The 24,942-nt window shown below is 41.9% G+C and overlaps 1 protein-coding gene across 1 annotated transcript; it reads right to left on the bottom strand.

The window, feature by feature from the left end:
- Window positions 1-319: 319 nt before the first annotated feature.
- ppm1h (protein phosphatase, Mg2+/Mn2+ dependent, 1H) lies at window positions 320-24,942 on the bottom strand. The gene is given in 10 exon segments (NM_001140246.1): window positions 320-1,972; window positions 3,596-3,747; window positions 4,049-4,156; window positions 11,057-11,120; window positions 11,287-11,405; window positions 12,120-12,204; window positions 12,787-12,899; window positions 13,202-13,537; window positions 14,763-14,880; window positions 24,587-24,942. Coding segments are annotated over 10 exon segments (1,512 nt in total). The 5' UTR covers window positions 24,847-24,942; the 3' UTR covers window positions 320-1,815.

Consider the following 24,942-nt stretch of genomic DNA (forward strand, 5'->3'; position numbering starts at 1 on the left):
ATTATAATTAACAACCCATCAAAATGAACATAAACTAAACACTGGTATCACCTAGTAATTTATTTAATAAGTCAAAATGGTTTTCCTCTACCTTCCCTTTCCAGATGTAGAGGCCAGAGATCTCTGTATAATTGTAATGGATTGCACACATTTCTGAAAGATTAACAGGGTTTATTCCTGGACTTAATGGACATTATCTAACTGCATTAGGCATAATTCCATAATTTACCAAATGATTAGTTCAACATACGGTTCAGAATTACTGGGAGTATGTTCAAAGGATATGGGGAAATGAGCAAGGAACATAGCGTACTTCTTATTTTGGTATTAAAATATACTTTATTCTCTACCTCTTTTTATTATAAATAAAGCAATGTATGATACCGTTTTTAACCAAAGTTCTCAAAAGCTCTGGATAACGTACCTAGTGGCTACAGAGAGATGTAAGACATTTGAGGGCATACATTTGTCTTAGCAACTTTTAACATGACTGAAATGAAGTATTTGATATGAATGAGTTAACATTAACATACAGGCCCTGGCACAGTGTCCCTCGAGTGTTAGTAAGGCAGTCAAGTGAAATTGATCACATACTGACAGATACTCTACTACAGGTTGTCAATCCAGAAAATAAAGTAGAAGATAACACATCCAGTGCACTATTTAATTGCAGCATAAAAGTGTGTATCTTTTTTAAATCTGGGAGAAAATACTCAAACTGATGCATAGGATCACTTTGAGAGGAAAGAAAGCTTTGTTTCATTCAAATTCAAAACGACATTGCGCCTATATGCCAAAAGACCCTTTGATATTTGAGTTGGATCGAATTACATTACAACAGACTAATGTCATGAACATCTCAGTCCAGCTTAGTCATTTCTGACACAAAAAAATACAATCTACTTTCTTGGTGACAACAATAAAAATCTAAAAGATATCTCTAAACATACATAATTTAAGAAAGGCCATTGAATTTATAACCACTAAACAGACAGACTGTCTTAAAGTGCTTCAGGTTTCACATCTTAATCATCATTCACTGCTGCTTTGACATTGGACATTGAAACATTGGCACGGGACAGGTCACAGACTTTTCCCTCTTCATTCTCTGTGTCTTCCTCATCCCTGTCCGTGTTTCAGACGCATCTCCCGACCTTTGACATGGGGCTTATATAGATATTTTCTCACAGTGCTCCACTGCCTTCTGAGAAGTGGCGTCACTCCTACTTGAGGCTAGTCACGCAATCTGCGTTAAACAATATGCATGGCCATCTACCTTCACCTGTCATACTGTGCTCTACCCAAACCATAAGTTAGATTATTTTACCAATTTAGCATGACATAAATCACATGTGGGGGTCATAAGCTAATAGGCAGATTTTACTCAGAAAGGCGTACCTAGCACTGCTATAAGATGATGGCCAAACCAACCCTGATGAAATGATCAGCCATTCAATTAGAGAGATTCAAATGTGAAACTACAGGGGCAGATGTCTGGTTAAATAGCGATCATAAAGAGCAGGTTTCAGAAATGGACATGTGTCAGTCGGTTGGTCGGGTAATGTTATTGAACACTGGTTACAGGAGTACCAAATATAAACAATAAGGAGAACCCGGTGGGTGAGTGTGTTGTTGTAGGAGCCAAGGGAATGGGCCGGTCAACACGTGTTAGTGGCCGGCTCTCCAACCTGAGGCTTCCCTACAAGAGAGGTGTTTTCTTTCCCCCTCCCCCAGGCTAGGGTAGGGGGGACGGAGTGACACTGGTCGGTCCTAGGGAACTAGTCCTCTCCTGGCGGGGTGGTGGGACAGGGCCTGTCATGTCTCTGTCTCGGGCCCTGCCGGTCCCGCCAAGGGGATCACATAACAAGTGATGTCGTCTCCTGAACCCAGCCTCTCATTGGGTAACCGCCAGCCCCTCTCTTTCAGGACCCCTCGCGACCGCATCAACAGGTCCTGGGCAGCCAGCGTGTATCTGGATGAGAAGAGTTGGGGTCAAAACATGGAAAAGTGCAATTTATTTCAAATTAGTATTTTTTTAATGTTCATGAATTGAATTTGCAATGCATCCCAAATATGTGTTATGTGAAGGTGTTTGTCAAAAAGGTATTGCCATTTCAAAAGTACCGTAGTCATTTGTACAGGCTAGATACTGGCCTCTAGTGGAGATATCATTTAAATACTCCTGATTTACTAACCGATATTCAGTAGTTTTTTTCAAGGCTACCTGAATATTCAATATTTAGCAGTGGAGGCTGCTGAGAGGAGGAGGGCTCATAATAATGTCTGGAACGAAGCCAATGGAAACCATGTGTTTGATGTATTTGATACCATTCCACCTATTTCCCTCCAGCCAAACCACGAGCCAGTCCTCCTCAATTAAGGTGCCACCAACCCCCTGTGATATCTACACTGTTTTAATTGGTAGCAACTGTAATAGTATGAATCACATCTTTCTATGACAAGGCAACCAGCCATTCTCTGCCTCAGGTGTGTCTCCCTGGCTCCGCTGCCTTGGGCGTCAGGTGAGTTTAGAAAAAAAGCAGGGAAATGGGCATTCGGTAACACCAGTAGTAGAGATGGCCTAGTTGTAGTTTAAGTAGTGAGTACTATTCATTCAATGTTGACTGTGCTTACATAGTTATGATACTTCTGAACTTCACGTATGGCTCTTACCTATATGACCACATGTCCTGGTATCGTTTCACACTACCGCAATAGTTTATTAGATTATGGTTCATAAAAAAGGCATTGCCATATTTATGTCAAGCTATTTATTGTGGCACTCATAGTTCTGCCTACCAAGCATGTTATTATATGTGTCTCTGTGTTTGGTTAGTTTCTGAATGTGGCCAATCCATTCTTATGTTGGCCTAGTCCAGATATGACTCAGTACTCATGTTCAGGTTTTAGCTGGCCTCTTTAGGCCTATAGCTGTGGCATATTCTTCATTGAATTGGCCATTCATTCAGAGCCATTCATTGCTCTGTTCTTGCCTGGCATCCCTGTGGTCCGTCAGACATCTCTGAATCAGTGCATAGTTCAATGCCTCTCAAAAGTGAAGTACATTGCAAGGATATTAATATTTATCTTACAAATGCAATGCAGCAATGTTTTGTTCTAGCTTTATGTGTTTCCTTTACTACCTGTCTGGGCTAGCACCTGTCCGTTTATAGGGACTCATTAGCTGACAACAGACAGGTGTGAACCACAGACAGGTGTGAACCACAGACAGGTGTGAACCACAGACAGGTGTGAACCACAGACAGGTGTGCGGGCAAAGAGAAATAAAAACGTTGACATTCATATTATATTTTGATTTGGGGAGGGGGGCGGCATCTAAAAACTGGATTGAATGGTTTATTGTTCACTGCTCGGCGACGCAAACAGCGATTCTTCAATCAGGACCGTCTACCGATTATGGATGTAGCTTCGAACGTGGGACACATGCTGCTAACAGGTACAGTCTTTGACCCGTGACTTATCTCGAACGCAGTCACTATGGAATACCCTTAGACCTCATCTTATTAATTAATTCAAGAATTAATCAGAGGTCTAATATTGTGTAGATTACAGACTAGAGATTACAGTACAGTACCTCACAGGATCAGTGGGCTCGCAGCAGGACAGGAAGCCTGAAACTGTGTCTGCTACCTCCCTGTCCGTGGTCACGTCCCACAGCCCATCTGTACCCATCACCAGCACGTCGTCAGGGCCGTGCTCGTATTCAGACATGTCGTACACTATCACCTGGAGGAGATACAGGAGGGAAGGAGTGCAGATCGAGTGTTAAACACGGCTGTAATAATATGATAAATCATAGAGGCCTCCCATCTATCAATGAATTTGGATCAGATATCTTTGCTTTTCAGGATAATCAATAAAATACTGGACAATACATAGATTGATTAGCCAAAATAAAGTAAACTTATGTCATTAGATGTCAGCCAAGATTTGGAACACACTAGGATGCTTCTAGACAAGTCTTGATCTTGCAGATAGTGGGCGATAAATGGTCCTAGACACAAACAACATAACATCTCTCATTCACCTCTGGGCAGCAGGAGAGAAAGGGCTTGATGTAGATGTTGGAGTTGTACACCTTCAGGTCATGATCCCCTAGGCCACGTGTTACCCCAATGGTGGCCATGACACGGGCCTAACACACACACACACACACACACACACACACACACACACACACACACACACACACAATGTGAATAATGTGGGTTAGTGCCTGTGGATATGCTTAGATTTTAGAAAAATCCACTTATGAAGGATTCGTGACTCAGGAGCACTTATCTTTAACCACACAGCTAAAGACTGGGAGAGTTCAGTAACAACCATGAAATCCTCCCACACATACAGTGGAATGAACAACTAAAAATGATATCTTGTTATGTCTGTCCTGCAGGTGAACTGTCCTGCAGCGTAAACAAGGCAACAGTAAACATGTCGTCGTCCCCCCGGGCCAAATTAGATGTGTGACTACCACATTTCAGTTAATTACTGTAGCTCCTGCCTTGGGCCAATCTGTGTAATTTTGTAAATGCCAGATCTTTATGGTAAGACGCATCATTCACCCAAGTTTAGTCAAAATTGGACCAGTGCTGTCTGAGACATCGTGTGTGACGAACATACGAACGAACGGAGACAGATTCACAGTTCGGGGAGGACAACTAAGCTAAGCAGCTAAGCAATATTCCTGTCAGGGAAACATGACGAGGGCGGGAGGATAACCGAAACTCTACATGTGGTTTGAAGACCCAGCTATACTTTACTGTATAGCCAATCCAATGTCCCATGACTTGGTCAGGGTTTTACCTGGTCAGGAAAAATAATGTGGATCTACCTACAGTACGGTAGACCTTACAGCACCATATATCTACTGTTCCCTACCCATGGTAGACCTTACAGCACCATATATCTACTGTCCCCTACCCATGGTAGACCTTACAGCACCACATATCTAATGAAAACATACCCATGGTAGACCTTACAGCACCATATATCTACTGTCCCCTACCCATGGTAGACCTTACAGCACCATATATCGACTGACCCTACCCATGGTAGACCGTACAGCACCATATATCTAATGTAAACCTACCCATGGTAGACCTTACAGCATCATATATCTACTGTCCCCTACCCATGGTAGACCTTACAGCACCATATATCTACTGTCCCCTACCCATGGTAGACCTTACAGCACCACATATCTAATGAAAACATACCCATGGTAGACCTTACAGCACCATATATCTACTGTCCCCTACCCATGGTAGACCTTACAGCATCATATATCTACTGTCCCCTACCCATGGTAGACCTTACAGCACCATATATCTACTGTCCCCTACCCATGGTAGACCTTACAGCACCATATATCTAATGTAAACCTACCCATGGTAGGCCTTACAGCATCATATATCTACTGTCCCCTACCCATGGTAGACCTTACAGCACCATATATCTACTGACCCTACCCATGGTAGACCTTACAGCACCATATATCTAATGTAAACCTACCCATGGTAGACCTTACAGCACCATATATCTACTGTCCCCTACCCATGGTAGACCTTACAGCACCATATATCTACTGTCCCCTACCCATGGTAGGCCTTACAGCACCAAATATCTAATATAAACCTACCCATGGCAGACCTTACAGCACCATATATCTACTGTCCCCTACCCATGGTAGACCTTACAGCACTATATATCTACTGTCCCCTACCCATGGTAGACCTTACAGCACCATATATCTACTGTCCCCTACCCATGGTAGACCTTACAGCACCATATATCTACTGTAAACCTACCCATGGTAGACCTTACAGCACCATATATCTAATGTAAAACTACCCATGGTAGACCTTACAGCACCATATATCTACTGTCCCCTACCAATGGTAGACCTTACAGCACCATATATCTACTGTCCCCTACCCATGGTAGACCTTACAGCACCATATATCTACTGTCCCCTACCAATGGTAGACCTTAGAGCACCATATATCTACTGTCCCCTACCCATGGTAGACCTTACAGCACCATATATCTACTGACCCTACCCATGGTAGACCTTACAGCACTATATATCTACTGTCCCCTACCCATGGTAGACCTTACAGCACCATATATCTACTGACCCTACCCATGGTAGACCTTACAGCACTATATATCTACTGCCCCCTACCCATGGTAGACCTTACAGCACCATATATCTACTGTCCCCTACCCATGGTAGACCTTACAGCACCATATATCTACTGTCCCCTACCCATGGTGGACCTTACAGCACCATATATCTACTGTTCCCTACCCATGGTAGACCTTACAGCACCATATATCTACTGTCCCCTACCCATGGTAGACCTTACAGCACCATATATCTACTGTCCCCTACCAATGGTAGACCTTACAGCACCATATATCTACTGTCCCCTACCCATGGTAGACCTTACAGCACCATATATCTACTGTAAACCTACCCATGGTAGACCTTACAGCACCATATATCTAATGTAAAACTACCCATGGTAGACCTTACAGCATCATATATCTACTGTCCCCTACCCATGGTAGACCTTACAGCACCATATATCTACTGTCCCCTACCCATGGTAGACCTTACAGCACCATATATCTAATGTAAACCTACCCATGGTAGACCTTACAGCACCATATATCTAATGTAAAACTACCCATGGTAGACCTTACAGCATCATATATCTACTGTCCCCTACCCATGGTAGACCTTACAGCATCATATATCTACTGTCCCCTACCCATGGTAGACCTTACAGCACCATATATCTACTGTCCCCTACCCATGGTAGACCTTACAGCACCATATATCTACTGTCCCCTACCCATGGTAGACCATACAGCACCATATATCTACTGTTCCCTACCCATGGTAGACCATACAGCACCATATATCTACTGTCCCCTACCCATGGTAGACCATACAGCACCATATATCTACTGTCCCCTACCCATGGTAGACCTTACAGCACCATATATCTACTGCCCCCTACCCATGGTAGACCTTACAGCACCATATATCTACTGTCCCCTACCCATGGTAGACCTTACAGCATCATATATCTACTGTCCCCTACCCATGGTAGACCTTACAGCACCATATATCTACTGTCCCCTACCAATGGTAGACCTTACAGCACCATATATCTACTGTCCCCTACCCATGGTGGACCTTACAGCACCATATATCTACTGTCCCCTACCCATGGTAGACCTTACAGCACCATATATCTACTGTCCCCTACCAATGGTAGACCTTACAGCACCATATATCTACTGTCCCCTACCCATGGTAGACCATACAGCACCATATATCTACTGCCCCCTACCCATGGTAGACCTTACAGCACCATATATCTACTGTCCCCTACCCATGGTAGACCTTACAGCACCATATATCTACTGTAAACCTACCCATGGTAGACCTTACAGCACCATATATCTAATGTAAAACTACCCATGGTAGACCTTACAGCATCATATATCTACTGTCCCCTACCCATGGTAGACCTTACAGCACCATATATCTACTGTCCCCTACCCATGATAGACCTTACAGCACCATATATCTACTGTCCCCTACCCATGGTAGACCTTACAGCACCACATATCTAATGAAAACATACCCATGGTAGACCTTACAGCACCATATATCTACTGTCCCCTACCCATGGTAGACCTTACAGCACCATATATCGACTGACCCTACCCATGGTAGACCGTACAGCACCATATATCTAATGTAAACCTACCCATGGTAGACCTTACAGCATCATATATCTAATGTAAACCTACCCATGGTAGGCCTTACAGCATCATATATCTACTGTCCCCTACCCATGGTAGACCTTACAGCACCATATATCTACTGACCCTACCCATGGTAGACCTTACAGCACCATATATCTAATGTAAACCTACCCATGGTAGACCCTACAGCACCATATATCTACTGTCCCCTACCCATGGTAGACCTTACAGCACCATATATCTACTGTCCCCTACCCATGGTAGACCTTACAGCACCAAATATCTAATATAAACCTACCCATGGCAGACCTTACAGCACCATATATCTACTGTCCCCTACCCATGGTAGACCTTACAGCACTATATATCTACTGTCCCCTACCCATGGTAGACCTTACAGCACCATATATCTACTGTCCCCTACCCATGGTAGACCTTACAGCACCATATATCTACTGTAAACCTACCCATGGTAGACCTTACAGCACCATATATCTAATGTAAAACTACCCATGGTAGACCTTACAGCATCATATATCTACTGTCCCCTACCCATGGTAGACCTTACAGCACCATATATCTACTGACCCTACCCATGGTGGACCTTACAGCACCATATATCTACTGTCCCCTACCCATGGTAGACCTTACAGCACCATATATCTACTGTCCCCTACCCATGGTAGACCTTACAGCACCATATATCTACTGTCCCCTACCAATGGTAGACCTTAGAGCACCATATATCTACTGTCCCCTACCCATGGTAGACCTTACAGCACCATATATCTACTGACCCTACCCATGGTAGACCTTACAGCACTATATATCTACTGTCCCCTACCCATGGTAGACCTTACAGCACCATATATCTACTGTCCCCTACCCATGGTAGACCTTACAGCACCATATATCTACTGTCCCCTACCCATGGTGGACCTTACAGCACCATATATCTACTGTTCCCTACCCATGGTAGACCTTACAGCACCATATATCTACTGTCTCCTACCCATGGTAGACCTTACAGCACCATATATCTACTGTCCCCTACCAATGGTAGACCTTAGAGCACCATATATCTACTGTCCCCTACCCATGGTAGACCTTACAGCACCATATATCTACTGACCCCTACCAATGGTAGACCTTACAGCACCATATATCTACTGTCCCCTACCCATGGTAGACCTTACAGCACCATATATCTACTGACCCTACCCATGGTAGACCTTACAGCACCATATATCTAATGTAAACCTACCCATGGTAGACCTTACAGCACCATATATCTACTCTCCCCTACCCATGGTAGACCTTACAGCACCATATATCTACTGCCCCCTACCCATGGTAGACCTTACAGCACCATATATCTACTGTCCCCTACCCATGGTAGACCTTACAGCACCATATATCTACTGTAAACCTACCCATGGTAGACCTTACAGCACCATATATCTAATGTAAAACTACCCATGGTAGACCTTACAGCATCATATATCTACTGTCCCCTACCCATGGTAGACCTTACAGCACCATATATCTACTGTCCCCTACCCATGGTAGACCTTACAGCACCATATATCTACTGTCCCCTACCCATGGTAGACCTTACAGCACCATATATCTACTGCCCCCTACCCATGGTAGACCTTACAGCACCATATATCTACTGTCCCCTACCCATGGTAGACCTTACAGCACCAAATATCTAATATAAACCTACCCATGGCAGACCTTACAGCACCATATATCTACTGTCCCCTACCCATGGTAGACCTTACAGCACTATATATCTACTGTCCCCTACCCATGGTAGACCTTACAGCACCATATATCTACTGTCCCCTACCCATGGTAGACCTTACAGCACCATATATCTACTGTAAACCTACCCATGGTAGACCTTACAGCACCATATATCTAATGTAAAACTACCCATGGTAGACCTTACAGCATCATATATCTACTGTCCCCTACCCATGGTAGACCTTACAGCACCATATATCTACTGTCCCCTACCCATGGTAGACCTTAGAGCACCATATATCTACTGTCCCCTACCCATGGTGGACCTTACAGCACCATATATCTACTGTCCCCTACCCATGGTAGACCTTACAGCACCATATATCTACTGTCCCCTACCCATGGTAGACCTTACAGCACCATATATCTACTGTCCCCTACCAATGGTAGACCTTAGAGCACCATATATCTACTGTCCCCTACCCATGGTAGACCTTACAGCACCATATATCTACTGACCCTACCCATGGTAGACCTTACAGCACTATATATCTACTGTCCCCTACCCATGGTAGACCTTACAGCACCATATATCTACTGTCCCCTACCCATGGTAGACCTTACAGCACCATATATCTACTGTCCCCTACCCATGGTGGACCTTACAGCACCATATATCTACTGTTCCCTACCCATGGTAGACCTTACAGCACCATATATCTACTGTCTCCTACCCATGGTAGACCTTACAGCACCATATATCTACTGTCCCCTACCAATGGTAGACCTTAGAGCACCATATATCTACTGTCCCCTACCCATGGTAGACCTTACAGCACCATATATCTACTGACCCCTACCAATGGTAGACCTTACAGCACCATATATCTACTGTCCCCTACCCATGGTAGACCTTACAGCACCATATATCTACTGACCCTACCCATGGTAGACCTTACAGCACCATATATCTAATGTAAACCTACCCATGGTAGACCTTACAGCACCATATATCTACTCTCCCCTACCCATGGTAGACCTTACAGCACCATATATCTACTGCCCCCTACCCATGGTAGACCTTACAGCACCATATATCTACTGTCCCCTACCCATGGTAGACCTTACAGCACCATATATCTACTGTAAACCTACCCATGGTAGACCTTACAGCACCATATATCTAATGTAAAACTACCCATGGTAGACCTTACAGCACCATATATCTACTGTCCCCTACCCATGGTAGACCTTACAGCACCATATATCTACTGTCCCCTACCCATGGTAGACCTTACAGCACTATATATCTACTGTCCCCTACCCATGGTAGACCTTACAGCACCATATATCTACTGTCCCCTACCCATGGTAGACCTTACAGCACCATATATCTACTGTCCCCTACCCATGGTAGACCTTACAGCACCATACATCTACTGTGCTGTTCTGTTATGTCCACCAGTACCCAGTCCATAAACATGACCAAGTGTTTCACCTTTTTGCCCTCTCCATATATGAGTGGGAACTTGAGGTCGTCTTCTACGATGGTTTTGTAAGCCCTGCAACAAATAGGATTAAGGGTTAGGGATTAGTGATTCTATTCTTTCAAGAAGTATATTATTTTCCTGGTCAGGTTATGTGGTCTGTAAAAACTCCTGGCCCTAATCATAAAAAATACAATGGCCTGAAAAGTAACACACATGTTCGACAACAGCTGTCATTTACCAGCCATTCATTGTGTGGTCCCTGAAGAGCATCTTCCTGCCCAGCTCCCTGTACTGGATCCTGCGAGGGAACTCCATGGGCGTGAACTCGTTCCCAAGCAGCTCCGGTCTCAGGAAGCCCTGCAGGGACACACAGAGCAGAGAAAACAGTGACAAAACTTTACATGACAAACTTTCATGTCAAATTGACTTGTCTTGTGACAAAATGGATCATTCATTTAATATATTTTTAAGATGTGAATAGAGCAATAATCATCAGAGTTGGGGTAAATTCCAGTCAATTCAGAAAGTAAACCAAATTCCAATTCCACATTTTCCGCATTGGAAAGCAATGAAGAGAATTGGAATTTCAGTTTACTTCCTGAATTGTCTGGAATTGAAATGGGATCGTCCCCAACCCTGATAAACATATCATCAAGGAAGTGTCATGGCAGTAAGAAAAGTGAGAGGGGAACATTATATAGCTGTGATGCACAATCAACACACAGTATCATTCATCTCTCTCCTTGAGGGTTCCACCACTCTCCCACACAGCCAGCCACCCACCAAGCAGACAGTAAATTAATAAAAATGTAGTCTGAATCAGACATTAAATAACATCACCCTCCCTCTCCCCTGCATCTTCCTTTTTGTCCAGGGCACCGTTGGAAAAGCGGTTCATATCCCGTGGTGATGGGACTCACCTGGTTAAAGGGACATTCCACTTTAAAATCAAAGTTACTCAGATGTTTTCAGAACTCTAAAGTCTGAAAACATCTGACAAACTCTAATTTATGAGTGAATCTCCCTTTTAAATAAGTAATTCATAAATACATGCATTAACCCCGTCCTCACCAGAAGCTGCAGGCGCTGCCTCTCAGACTCTGGTGTGAACTCGTTGGACATGGGGATGACCTCACCGTTACGGATGATGATGGCTCTGTAGAGACAGAGGAAGAACCAAAGTAGAATGAATAGTGATTCTATTTCTGTGGGAGGGACAACAACATACTGTATGATGACAAAGACAGACACCATAATGTGACCCCATATTAGGAGGACCCTCAGACAGATAATGTGGTGTAAAGAGGGATGACACAGCATGAAGTCCAGGGATGTTACTGGATGATTATTGCCCCTAGATGCTGATCTAAGGTCGGTTTAGACTAAGATTGACAAACAGTATACTGATCCTAGATCTGTGCCTATGGGCAAGTTCTACCAGGAGCTTACGGTTCACAATGAATGGTGTTGCAGTACAAAGAGTGGCCAACAGAGGTCGAAAGAACTGCTGTGTGCCATTATTATGAGCATGACCAAAGGAAACCTCTGAATCAATGGCTATGGGCATCATGTTATCACTACCTTTAACCTCTGTTTCAGTCATTCAACTCTGCATTGAGTGACTGAAATCAAATATATTGAGTTGAATGTGTACAACATGCAGGCCTGTAATACATCAGTCATTAGCCATTAGGGCATTAATCATTCCTGCTGCGATCAGTTTGACGTTTTGACCTACCTGCTGTCTCCTGCATTGGCAACGTAGAGCTTCCCCATCAAATGAATGGCAGCCAAGGCACAACAACCACCAGAGATGGTATAGGACATCTTCTCTTTCTCTATCAGTTCATCCTGTAATCAACAGAAAAGGAACAGAAAACAAAAGGTCATTCATTCAATGGCTTGCAGAATGAAGTCAGTAGCACTTATTGCATTAAAGAGGTTATACTTAACTTGAGAGATAACGACTACCAAAAGATAAATAATCAATGCTTTCTGTGAAACCCATTTTGCTCAATAGCTACTGTATCCCGTCTCTAATGTGGTAAAATGCTAGCCTCAGATACCCAGGCTTCGCTGAGAGGAGATTTGGAAGAATGGTCTCGCGAGACTAGTAGAAGGTGATATGCTGTGAGCGTACGCCTGTGTCTTACCATCTGTTTGAAGGCGTTTTCTATGACACCCATGATCAGACTCTCCAGACTGACAGCCTTCTCCATGTGGAAGCGGATGGAGGGATCAGAGATGGCGTCAGGATCCTCTGGGTCCTGGGTGGCATTCGCCCCCTTCTTCACCGACACCTGGTAGGGGCTGCCATTCTTGGCCAGGCAGATAGGGAGCGCCGCAGAGGTGTTCTCCAGCAGGTGGGCGATATCCTCCAGTCTGTCTCTGATAAGGCGATGGAGGAGTTTGGACGCCATGATGGCACACCCTGAGCCGGCGTGGCCATCGAACATGCCCCAATACTGCAGAGGGATTCCTGTGCCATCCTGGAAAAGGTTTAAGTCAAATCAAGATCAAATCATATCAAACATGCATTTAGATATATCAATATAAATAGGCTGACAGTAAGAAAGGAGATAAATAGCCTGAAATAATAACACTGGCCACATGGGTCTCTCTAACAAGTCTCTTGCAAGATTTTAACTCAATGAGAATTACAAGCTCAGTGAATGCCTAAAGGATTTCCAGTGTGGAAATTTCTGTCAGAAAATGGATGGGAATAATTCTAACTTCATGACACTACATCATAGTATATACGTGCACAATGACAGCAGTTACTGTGCCACAGAAAAACCTCCTAAAGAGAGTGAATATTAAGACAGTGAATATCCCACTTGATTTTATTCCCTTCCACAGGATTTCTTTATGCTGGTAAATCCCACTAACTAGATTTCCACCAAATCGGTGAATCTTACCTCTCACCATCTTCTTTTGCACCTATGCCAAGAAGTAATAGTGTTAAGTATAGTGTAGTAGTGAATGTATGTTCAGACGGATAGGACATATCTAAGAGCCCAGTGCACAGAATGGACAGCAGTATGGAACTCTGTTAACCTCTTACTGGACTAGAGGAGGATGGGCACACGAAGCAATGATGTAATTAATTAACGGGAGGGACAGAGGGTGAACATGGAGAATAGAGGAGGGGAGGGGGTTGGGAGGCCAGCAGAAGGACGGGAGCGATTGACCCGACATGACACAACCCTTTGAACAGCACTGTATCGACTGCTATAGACTCTGCTGTGTAAATACATTTGAGAGATTATGGAGCCATCTCTTAGTGAGTGGGTTTTTGGCTTTGTGTGCTAAAGGCGGTTAGCTGCTCTACGGACCCACACAAAGCTGTTTCTAAATACAGCAGCGTACAACGGGCAGTCTTAAGGAGATTGTCGTTGCTTTGCCAGGAAAAAAAAACAAATCCCCAGCCACCCAATGACGTCTGGTTCTTCGAAGTTTGGACTGGAGACATTTAAACAGACATGGCTGTATTAGAGAGAGACCTGGGTGAACCTTGCTGTAGCATGTCACCAAGGGTCCAACCTTCACTATAGAGGCAGTAGTACATAGAATACAGACATTGGACCAGGATGTGTGCATGCTTTGCCTTCTCTCCTATTGTAGTACTGTAGGCCTAGTCTATGGGCCGTCTACAAATATAATCATAATTACTAGAACTAATGCTCAACATTCTATGATTTCAGGTAGTCTCACCCCATTGTCATCCAGCAGTGTGGAGTTGCGCTGTTTTTTGTCGCTCAGCTTATTCACGTAGAGCAGCTCACAGGACGCTTGGTCCTCATTCAGTATGCTCTTCCCAGCATTGATGGTCCTGGGGAGGGAGGGATGGTGGTAAAGAAGGTATGGGGATATCATAAATCCATGAGAAAATATATACACATCTCCTTGGTTCAGGTGCTGGACAGACAAATCCCCCAACCAAGGTGCATCTCAGATAAATCACTAATGAGAGCCTATCAGTGTGGCAGACATTGTTTCATTTTGTCATGGTGAGATAGTAATGTTATGATCTATGTAAAAACATAAAGTGGAACAGATAGTGCTGTAGGACTGGGATTAAGTGTTTTCATTACTGGCCTATGCTGCTTAACGATAATGGCTTTGTGCAGCATGACTTCATATTCTGACCATCTCAGCGGACTGGGGCTCAGTGGGCATGTGACTGTGTTTGCAGTATGTGGGAGTAGACACTGCAGTACTCTGAGCAGAGGTGGAGTGTTTTTTTTTTCTCATACTTGTATACTATTACCATAGTTAATATCATACTATTCATTCACATGTATTAGATACAGTATAGCCCCTTTAAGAATATTTTGCCACAGAGGACAGTTTCCAGCTCTCTCCCTTCACCTCAGATCACTGCAATGTTTACTCTTTTCAGGACACTGAAATGGAATGAAGTCATGCATTACATTACAACGCCATTATCCTTAGGGCTTTGTGATTCGGAAGAGGGGCTGCCAACAGGTTTCACCCCTGTTGTACCATTAAAGCTGAGAAACAATGATTCTCTGCCACTTCGGTGCGAGGATCCAACAGGGTCAAGCCACTTTTATAGCCTTTTCAGATTCAATTAGCGGTATTTATAACAATGGCTATTAGCTGGATCGTATAGTAAAAATGTATTGCACAAATTGGAGCATAATCCTTAAAGTGTCCCTAACTATTACAGAGGTGGCCTAGGGGATAGACCATTGGGCCAGTAACTGAAAGGTCGCTAGTTCAAATCCCCGAGCCGACAAGGTGAAAACTCTGTCGATGGTCGCCATTGATAATGGCAGATCCTGGCCGTGACTCCACTCTCCAAGGGTGTCTCAGGGAGAGTTAGATTACACAAAAAAACACATTTCCAATACACATTTGTACATGTGTGAAATAGGACAAATATAAGCACCCACCAAATGATTATTATTAATGATGTACTAGGAGTAGTGTGGAGAAAGAGAGAGTCTGTTTTCTACAGCTGTGCCCTTACCCCAGTCATAAAGAAGAGAGATACTTCATCACCTGAGAGGATGGGGGGTATCTAACCAACAGGTTTACAAGCTGGTCCATCATGTACATTAGCCACCTGTCTAGGATCATGATGATCATGATGATGATGGTGGGCAGAGTCAAGATACTGACTTTCATCTTTTCACAATGGTCTTGCACTAAACAAGTTATAACTTTAAAGGCTTAGTTAAGCCTATACATATTCTTCAGAAATCATTCTTAAAGCTGAAATATGTAACTTTTTGGGCGACCTGACCAAATTCACATAAAAATGTGTGTTATAGATCTGCCATTCTCATTAAAAGCAAGTCTAAGAAGCGGTAAATCTGTTCTATGTGGGCTATTTCCATGCTTCCCGTTCTTAAGTTTTGTTTTTGCGTCTTTTACTTTCGGTTTTGTACACTAGGTTCCAACAGCTGAAACTCCAATATTTTTGGTTATGGAAAATATACTTGCTTGTTTTGTCACATAAACGGAAATTAAGGAAATGATTAGAATTTTAGCAATCAGGAAATGGCATATTAATTTTTGCATAGTACACTTTTAAGCAAATGTCTTGCTATATAAAGGTGGCAAAAGGGCTATGTCAAATTTGGAAAAATAAATGCTATTTCAACAGGTAGAGGGAAATTATCCCTATTTGGTTTGATGTTCTGATATCAGTGTTCTAATATGAGGTAGAAACAGCAATGGCTGCCCAAATCATGATTATAAAAAGCCATCCAGTTTGTAATCAGTAAGCTGGCACCGTAGAGCAGTGGCCAGGGGAGCATTAGTCCTGATGACAGGGACATGAATTACAAGTCATCGTGGTCATGTCAACTTTGATGTCAACTTTGAGGCCAGTTCATGTTGTTTCATAACCAATGATGTATATAAACCCTGGATTGATGATGCTATGTATTGGGCTTTGAAGTCACCAGTCAGACATATTGACACTTTTATTTAACTAGGCAAGTCAGTTAAGAACAAATTCTTATTTACAATGATGGCCTACCCCGGCCAAACCCAGACAAACCTGGGCCAATTGTGCACCGCCCTATGTGACTCCCAATCACAGCCAGATGTGATACAGCCTGGATTCAAACCAGGGAACCAGCGATGCAGTGCCTTAGACCGCCGCACCACTCAGGAGCAGTCCTCCATAGGAATGAATGAAATTCTACAGTATTTCAATTAAATGTTTCAAATGTTTAAGTATTTTTTTGTTGTAGTGGGGACAGTAATCTTAAAAGATCTCAAACAATTATACTTTAAGGATGATTTAATATTTGTAAATTTTTTAAAAATGTTTATGTTTAGCTCACATAATATAAAGTATGCACTGAAGTGGCTGTAATAGAGTAAATGTGGCCAAAAACGAATGTATTGTAGACATTAATAAATGCATTTCTGTATTTTTTACAATCTTGGAGGAGTGCCAAGATATATTCACGGTGGCTTCAACACAGCACCCCCTATCAGTCATCTAGTGCATTATATAAATAATTGTTTACAACACATCTGCAACTGGTTTGTCAATATCATACAATGGGTTAGAGAGGCCTGTTTTTTTTTGCCTGCTGGATGCTAAAGTCAATTCCTTTGTCCGAGCTTGCAGCTTTTTCAAAATGTTCACAAACATTTTACATTCACAATTCATGGGATTTATTTTGTATGTGTCACATATGCAATGTCTATTTCATTATAACTACTTTGGCAACCAAGGAATGTACTTTATGCCTACGAGTAAATAGACATTAATTTCAGTGAGTCCATTAAAGTGCAAACCAGTCATTCCCTGGTCTTCATGATGTACGAGATCAAAACAATGAAGATCATGTTCTACTCAATTTGTGACATATTTTCTCATCAAGGCACAGTTTCAGTCATTGTAAACATGTGACTGAAATACTTTGTCTGCGTTAAACAGAAGAACATCTGTTTTTTTTTAAATCTTGCTAACTCATGTAGGAGAATTTCAAAAGAGGAAGCCTCCAGTTCCACTGAGTTCCTCATCAGTTGGGTAAGTTATTTTGTTGCTGGTGAAAATCGTTCCTTCTTTTTTTCTAAGAAATTATGACATACTGTAGAAAACATCTACATTTTGTGCTCTATTTGTTGTATAATTCATCCTCTCAAGAGAATTTAGCATACATCACAAACCACAGTGATGATGATTACAATTCAATAAACCAAATCAAATCAAATGTTATTGGTTGCGTACACATATTTGCAGATGTTAGAAGCAGCTGCGGAAAAATGCTTGTGTTTCGAGCTCCAACAGTGCAGTAATACCTAACAATACAAAACAATACACACGAAACCGGAATATAAATATATATGTGTATGATGGTGTGTTTAGACAGTATGGACAGTATATGAATAGAAAAGGTGTGTACAGCAGTAGTTATATTGGATGATCCTTGACTAGAATACAGTATATACATATGAAGTGGGTAAAACAGTATATATAAACATCATTAAAGTGGCCAGTGTTCAATGACTATGTATATAGGGCAACAGTCTCTAAGGTGCAGCAGGATTGAGTACGGGTGGTAGCCAGCTACTAACAGTGACTGAAGTTAAGGGCTGGGTACTGGGCAGAAACCAGCTAGTGGTAACTATTTAACAGTCAGATGGCCTGGAGATAGAAGCTGTTTTTCAGTCTCTCGGTCCCAGCTTTGATAAACCTGTACTGTCTCCTCCTTCTAGATGGTAGTGGGGTGAACAGGTCATGGCTCGGGTGGCTAGGGGCCAAGCCAAATTTCTTCAGCCTCCTGAGATTGAAGAGGCGCTGTTGCGCCTTCTTCACCACACTATCTGTGTGAATGGACCATTTCAGGTCGTCAGTGATGTGCACGCTGAGGAACTTAAATCTTTTCACCCGCTCCACTGTGGCCCTGTTGATGTGGATGAGAGAATGCTCTCTCTGCTACTTCCTGAAGTTCACGATCAGCTCCTTCATTTTGTTACATTGAGGGAGAGGTTATTAACCATTGCACTGCCTCATGTTTGATTTCATCTCATGACAAAAATGAGAAAGAGTCACATTTCTTTAACAAAGTGAACTTGGTGGTCAAAATAACTCTGATTCTAACTTCATTCATAATCAGTTTTCTAAGAAAGCCATACAAGTTTATCAGCAGAACTCAAGATGATCTCTTCCTGCCTGAGGTGACTGTGGTTTCCTGTCACAGTTTCTCAAGCATGCAGTGAGTCGTTGTAGTGTAGGAGGACCTGCATGACAATGGCCTACAAACTTCTGAAACTATTCAACTTCTGAGAAGAAAATATAGTAGTAAAACCGTTTATTCAAGTTAATATATTATCTTATGAACACGTGATAGTTGATCTGATATAACATTTGGAGGTGGTAAACTGTTCGCTCTATTACATTCAGAGTGAGATAAGGAGGGTGGTACAAAATATATTGAGGGGAAATATGCTAATAGTATAGTCGAAACCTTGTACTTACAAGGTTATACAATTATATCCTGAACAAAAACATGAGTTACAGTTCATACAAGGAAATCAGTCAATTTAAATAAATTCATTAGGCCCTAATCTATGGATTTTACATGACTGAGCAGGGGTGCAGTCATAGGTGGGCCTGGGAGTGCATAGCCGGATGTGGAGGTCCTGGGCTGGCGTGGTTACACGGTTTCTGCGGTTGTGAAGCCAGTTGGATGCACTGTCAAATTCTCTAAAACGACATTGGAGGCAGCTTATGGTAGAGAAATTAACATTACGTTCTCTGGCAACAGCTCTGGTGGACATTCCTGCAGTCAGCATGCTAATTGCACACTCCCTCAAAACTTGAGACATCTGTGGCATTGTGTTGTGTGACAAAACTGCACATTTTTAAAGTGGCCTTTTATGGTCCCTAGCACAAGGTGAACCTGTGTAATGATCATGATATTTAATCAGCATCTTGATATGCCACACTAATGGATTATATTGGAAAAGTTGAAATGCTCACAAACAGGGACGTAAAGAAATCCATGCACAAAATTTGAGAGAAATAAGCTTTGTGCGTATGGAACATTTCTGGGATTATTTATTTCAGCTAATAAAACATGGGACCAACATTTTACATGTTGCGTTTATATTTTTGTTCAGTATATATAACGATTGAACTTTCAAAAGTAGTTTACAGGTAGAAACAACTGAAAGTAAACACACAAACATTTATACTCTGAGGTCTTGTTTAGGCAGTGTTCACAGCCTATTTGGTTTAGGCAGTGTTCACAGCCTTTTTGTTTTTGGCAGTGTTCACAGCCTTTTTGTTTTAGGCAGCGTTCACAGCCTTTTTGTTTTAGGCAGTGTTCACAGCCTATTTGGTTTAGGCAGTGTTCACAGCCTTTTTGTTTTAGGCAGCGTTCACAGCCTTTTTGTTTTTGGCAGTGTTCACAGCCTTTTTGTTTTAGGCAGCGTTCACAGCCTTTTTGTTTTTGGCAGTGTTCACAGCCTTTTCGGGCGATTTGTAAATTGTGCTTCTAATATAATTTGACTGAAGGCTTTTAAAGTGGAAAGCAATGGAAGGTAGTTCCGGGTTACAGATAATTGATGCCAGGCTCACTGAGATGGATTGCTACTGTATGAGTAATTCAAAAGGCTTCTGAGCTCCAGCATGCCAACTTTGAAAAAAGTTAGAGCCGTCCTTTGAATTCCTGTACAGTAAGCCTTACTGTGACTCTCTGTTCCCACCTAAAAGCTTTCACAGACAGATGACAGATCTGTTGTTTGCTAATTGTTTATACTGTGAGGCAACTGCTTTGAGGAAGTGTTGTGTGTGAATGCACTCTGGGTATGCACCCAATGTGAAAATATTGACATAGTATGCAGTATAATGGCTCCAAACAGTTCCAAGGCTGGAAAAGCATTGGTAGCTGTCTGGTTTGCCATAGGTGTCACAATTTAACAATATAATCAACTGTACTGCAATGATGAACATCAGCACACTGGCCACAGTCGTGCTGCTTAACATTTATCTCAGCCTCACTCAGTGAATCAGTGAAGGATCTGTCAATTGATGCCACGAGGAGATTACATTGACATTATCATTTAGCAAACGCTCTTATCCAGAGCAACTTACAATAAGTGCATTCAAATGAGGGGCCATGAACAATTGTATAACATGAATCAAATCCAAAGGCAGAAACCACAGTAATGTGTGCGACATGGTTAAGTGCCATTCCATAAGGGATCTAGGTAAGACAAAGCTATAGTAAGTGCCATTCCATAAGGGATCTAGGTAAGACAAAGCTATAGTAAGTGCCATTCCATAAGGGATCTAGATAAGACAAAGATATAGTAAGTGCCATTCCATAAGGGATCTAGATAAGACAAAGCTATAGTAAGTGCCATTCCATAAGGGATCTAGGTAAGACAAAGCTATAGTAAGTGCCATTCCATAAGGGATCTAGATAAGACAAAGATATAGTAAACGCCATTCCATAAGGGATCTAGATAAGACAAAGATATAGTAAGTGCCAAGAGCCGGAGGAGATGGAAGCTGAGGGACTCTCTGGAGTCTAAAGTTGCTGGAGGCCAGAGTGCTTTCAGTCTGAAGAGACCGTTCTTTAGTCTGCTGTCCTGACCGTAGTGAAGACGAGGTCATTAATGTAGAGGACAGAAAAGAGTTGTGACTGTCTGCAAATTCTGATATCAAAATGACCACATCTGAACTTGCATAGATAAGTTTGACCAGCTGGAGCGTCCAGAGTCCATCTTCACTGTGTGCTCATTGTTTCCACCCTGTCCTGACTAGAGTGATTTGGACTGCACTTTAAAAAACAGCATGGAGGATATCAATGGACTTAGTAATGATCATCCGTACAGAGGGAGCAGCTAAATTCTTCTCCATTCTAAAATGGCTGTACCAAACTAAATTCACACTTTTAATGCCACTAATTTAGCTGTTGCAGTTTGATGAAATAATACATCCATTGGAAAATCAAAAGAAATCAGCCAAGACCTCAGAACAAAATGTTGGGGACGACGATGCAGATTTCCACTTTGCATCTTAATATAAATCCACAAGTGTTCTATAATTACACTATTAGTTTGTGTATCTAACTGTCTGCAAACAGCTAGTTTGTATTTTCTTAGTAAGTTGTGACTAAAATAAACTGTTGGCCGATAAATGCTAATTGCTAGTTAGCTGGCTAACAAGCTAGCTAAATGTACAAAGAGTCTGGGCAAACGTAGCTAGCTAATACAGGCTATTGTCAGTGCTGGTATAGGTCTAGATCAGCATGTTGTTTGTGCAACGGTATCTTTTAAATCAGAGAGGAATAGAGCTCGCCAGCTTGTAATCCTAAAAACTGGAAATAAGTTACCTTTGGTTTGTTCAGCCATTCCTATGGGGGGAAATTAATGGGGATAAATGCTGGAAATAAGGTCTGAGGTTAATACAGGCTTAGAGTTTATGCGGTATGTTTTGTTTGTATGAGATAATATCAGTCAGTTAACATTACCTTTATGAATTATAAAGGTCTATAGTGGAAGCATGAATATGTTAGCTAGCGCTAGCTAGTTTTCATGTTTTATTAGTTATATGTATGGGACACACATGGTATACACACCTTTAAATGAACTTATTTCATTGGTAGCACTGGTGCTCCTAATTTTAAAATGTAAGGAGCACCAGACAAAATCTTGGAGCACCAGATTGCATTTATTAATTTTTTACTACAAATGACTCTCCTATCATTCTTAATTGTCATCAGTTGTTACCTTGATGATGTAGAATACATCACTAGAGAGTGGGCAATACAAATTAATTAAAATAACTTTTAATAATTGTATTCAAAAGTTCAACTGCAAACATATTTACATAGGTGATTCATTTTGGACAAACAAATGTAATATACAAAACAGAACATTTGTAGCAGTATGATTGGTTATGATTGGTAAACAAGGTATCAGCCTGTCTTGTTTGAGCAGTGAAGAGAAGAGTGTTGTTGTTACACATTTCGTTTTTTATTGGATCATTTTTTGGATGCTCCCAAAATAAAAGTACTGGTCGCACAGCAACATTTTAAGTCGCATGTGCCACCAAATTGGTAGCACTTTAGAGCCCTGGGTTTACACCATCCAACAAAATGCTTACTTACTGGTTCTTGACAATGCAACAACAAGTTAGCTATATGAAGAGAAAACCTGTCATGTAACATCTACTTAGGGTCCCCTGGGAAACACTGACCGACACGGTTCATACCCTGTCACAATAATTCCTCCCTGGCATTTTTCATCAAACAACAATGTATTTAAAGTGCTGCCCACTATATTCCAACTATAGAATTAGAATAATCATTCTATTTCCATGATTCTAACAGTTCAACAATGAATTAGGCCTAGCTTTTTCGACCCATATCATACAGCCCCATGTGGCACAGTGTGGAAATTATAACAAGTGCAGGAAATGCAGACATTGATGAAAATGCTGAAAATTGATTTGGGTTGAAGTTGGATTGAACAGTATAAAACAATCAGAATGGCTAAAATCACTTATAATTGAACTGTTGCCACCCTGGGGTCATGAACTACTTATAAAAACTATTTAGAACTTCTATTATTCAAAAACATAAAATACTGTCAAATACCATCACAAATGTGAAAAATATTGTGATATGATATTTTGGCCATATCTCCCAGCCCTACAAAAGATGAAACACATTTTGGCCAAAGGATCTGTGGATAAAAAACATTTAGAGGGTGTAATACAATACAATGTAACATTATTCATCTACAATTTATATTCTTCACCCTGGGCAACATGGGCCTGGGAGGTTTACAGGTATCCACAGTAATCCACCAATTCTACATTTTTCAACTCCCTATTTCTTATACTCTTGTAATGTGCCGAATTGCAGGAAATTTGATGAAAACAGTAACATTTTCTCTCGATGCCAAGGGCCCTTTCCAAGGCCCAAGACTTGATTGGTCTGGCCATGTACTGACAAAGTCATAGCAAACTAAAACAAAAACACAAAAACAAAAACCCCCTGAACTATGCGACTTATTGAATCTTTATGAAAGATACCAAACGTATTTTAGTAGTACACAGTCCATCCATATCCTATACGACACACATTTCTAGCAATAGCTTTAAGTCACATGATTTCTATTATTTGATGTCCAATTAAGAAAGAAAATGCTTATAATAGATCATTAGTGACGTGGACAAATTATCATTGACTACTACTGGATATAACATACTGTGAGTCTGTAGCGTTTCAACGTTTTTGTTTATCCTACATTTTGCGAGATCATATTAAATACAAGATCCCAAAAAATATTGAACTGCAACAACTGTAGCAGTTCATTGTTTGTTACACTGTTTCATAGTAACCAGACAGTGGCTGCTACAGCATCAGTTTCAGCAGCAGCAGAAGGCTGTGTGCTATTTGGTGAATTTGCAATAGCAACACCGTGTCCGTATTCGCCACACACCGTTAACTGCGTGCTCTACTGCAACACTAAAACGGTTTTATTGTCAACAGTGCATATGAATGACCAGTCGAGAAACCACTCACTCTGCGTATCCTGTCCGCCAGGGAAGCCTGCTGTCCCTCTTCAACGTCAGCACAGGTCGAGATGCATGTTCTGTCGAGTATTGAAGAAGCTCCGATGTAAGGTCCAGAAACTCGGGTCGACCGTATGGGAACCGTGGAGGCAGACCGTCCTGGTGACAGTTCTGGTGATGAACGTTCCCGGATCCGTGGTGCTGGTGATGACCGTGGGGTATCATTCCTCCCACCAGCGTGGACATCGCATTTTTTACTTTACTTATCATTGCGGTGGGAATAATAACCTAACCCGACAACAGAAATTAATTAATAACCCAATACTAACGTAGCAAAGAACAAAATGATCCTATGATTATAAACAG

Source organism: Salmo salar, chromosome ssa12 (genome assembly GCF_905237065.1).
Source record: "Salmo salar chromosome ssa12, Ssal_v3.1, whole genome shotgun sequence".
In the NCBI taxonomy this organism is placed as follows: domain Eukaryota; kingdom Metazoa; phylum Chordata; class Actinopteri; order Salmoniformes; family Salmonidae; genus Salmo; species Salmo salar.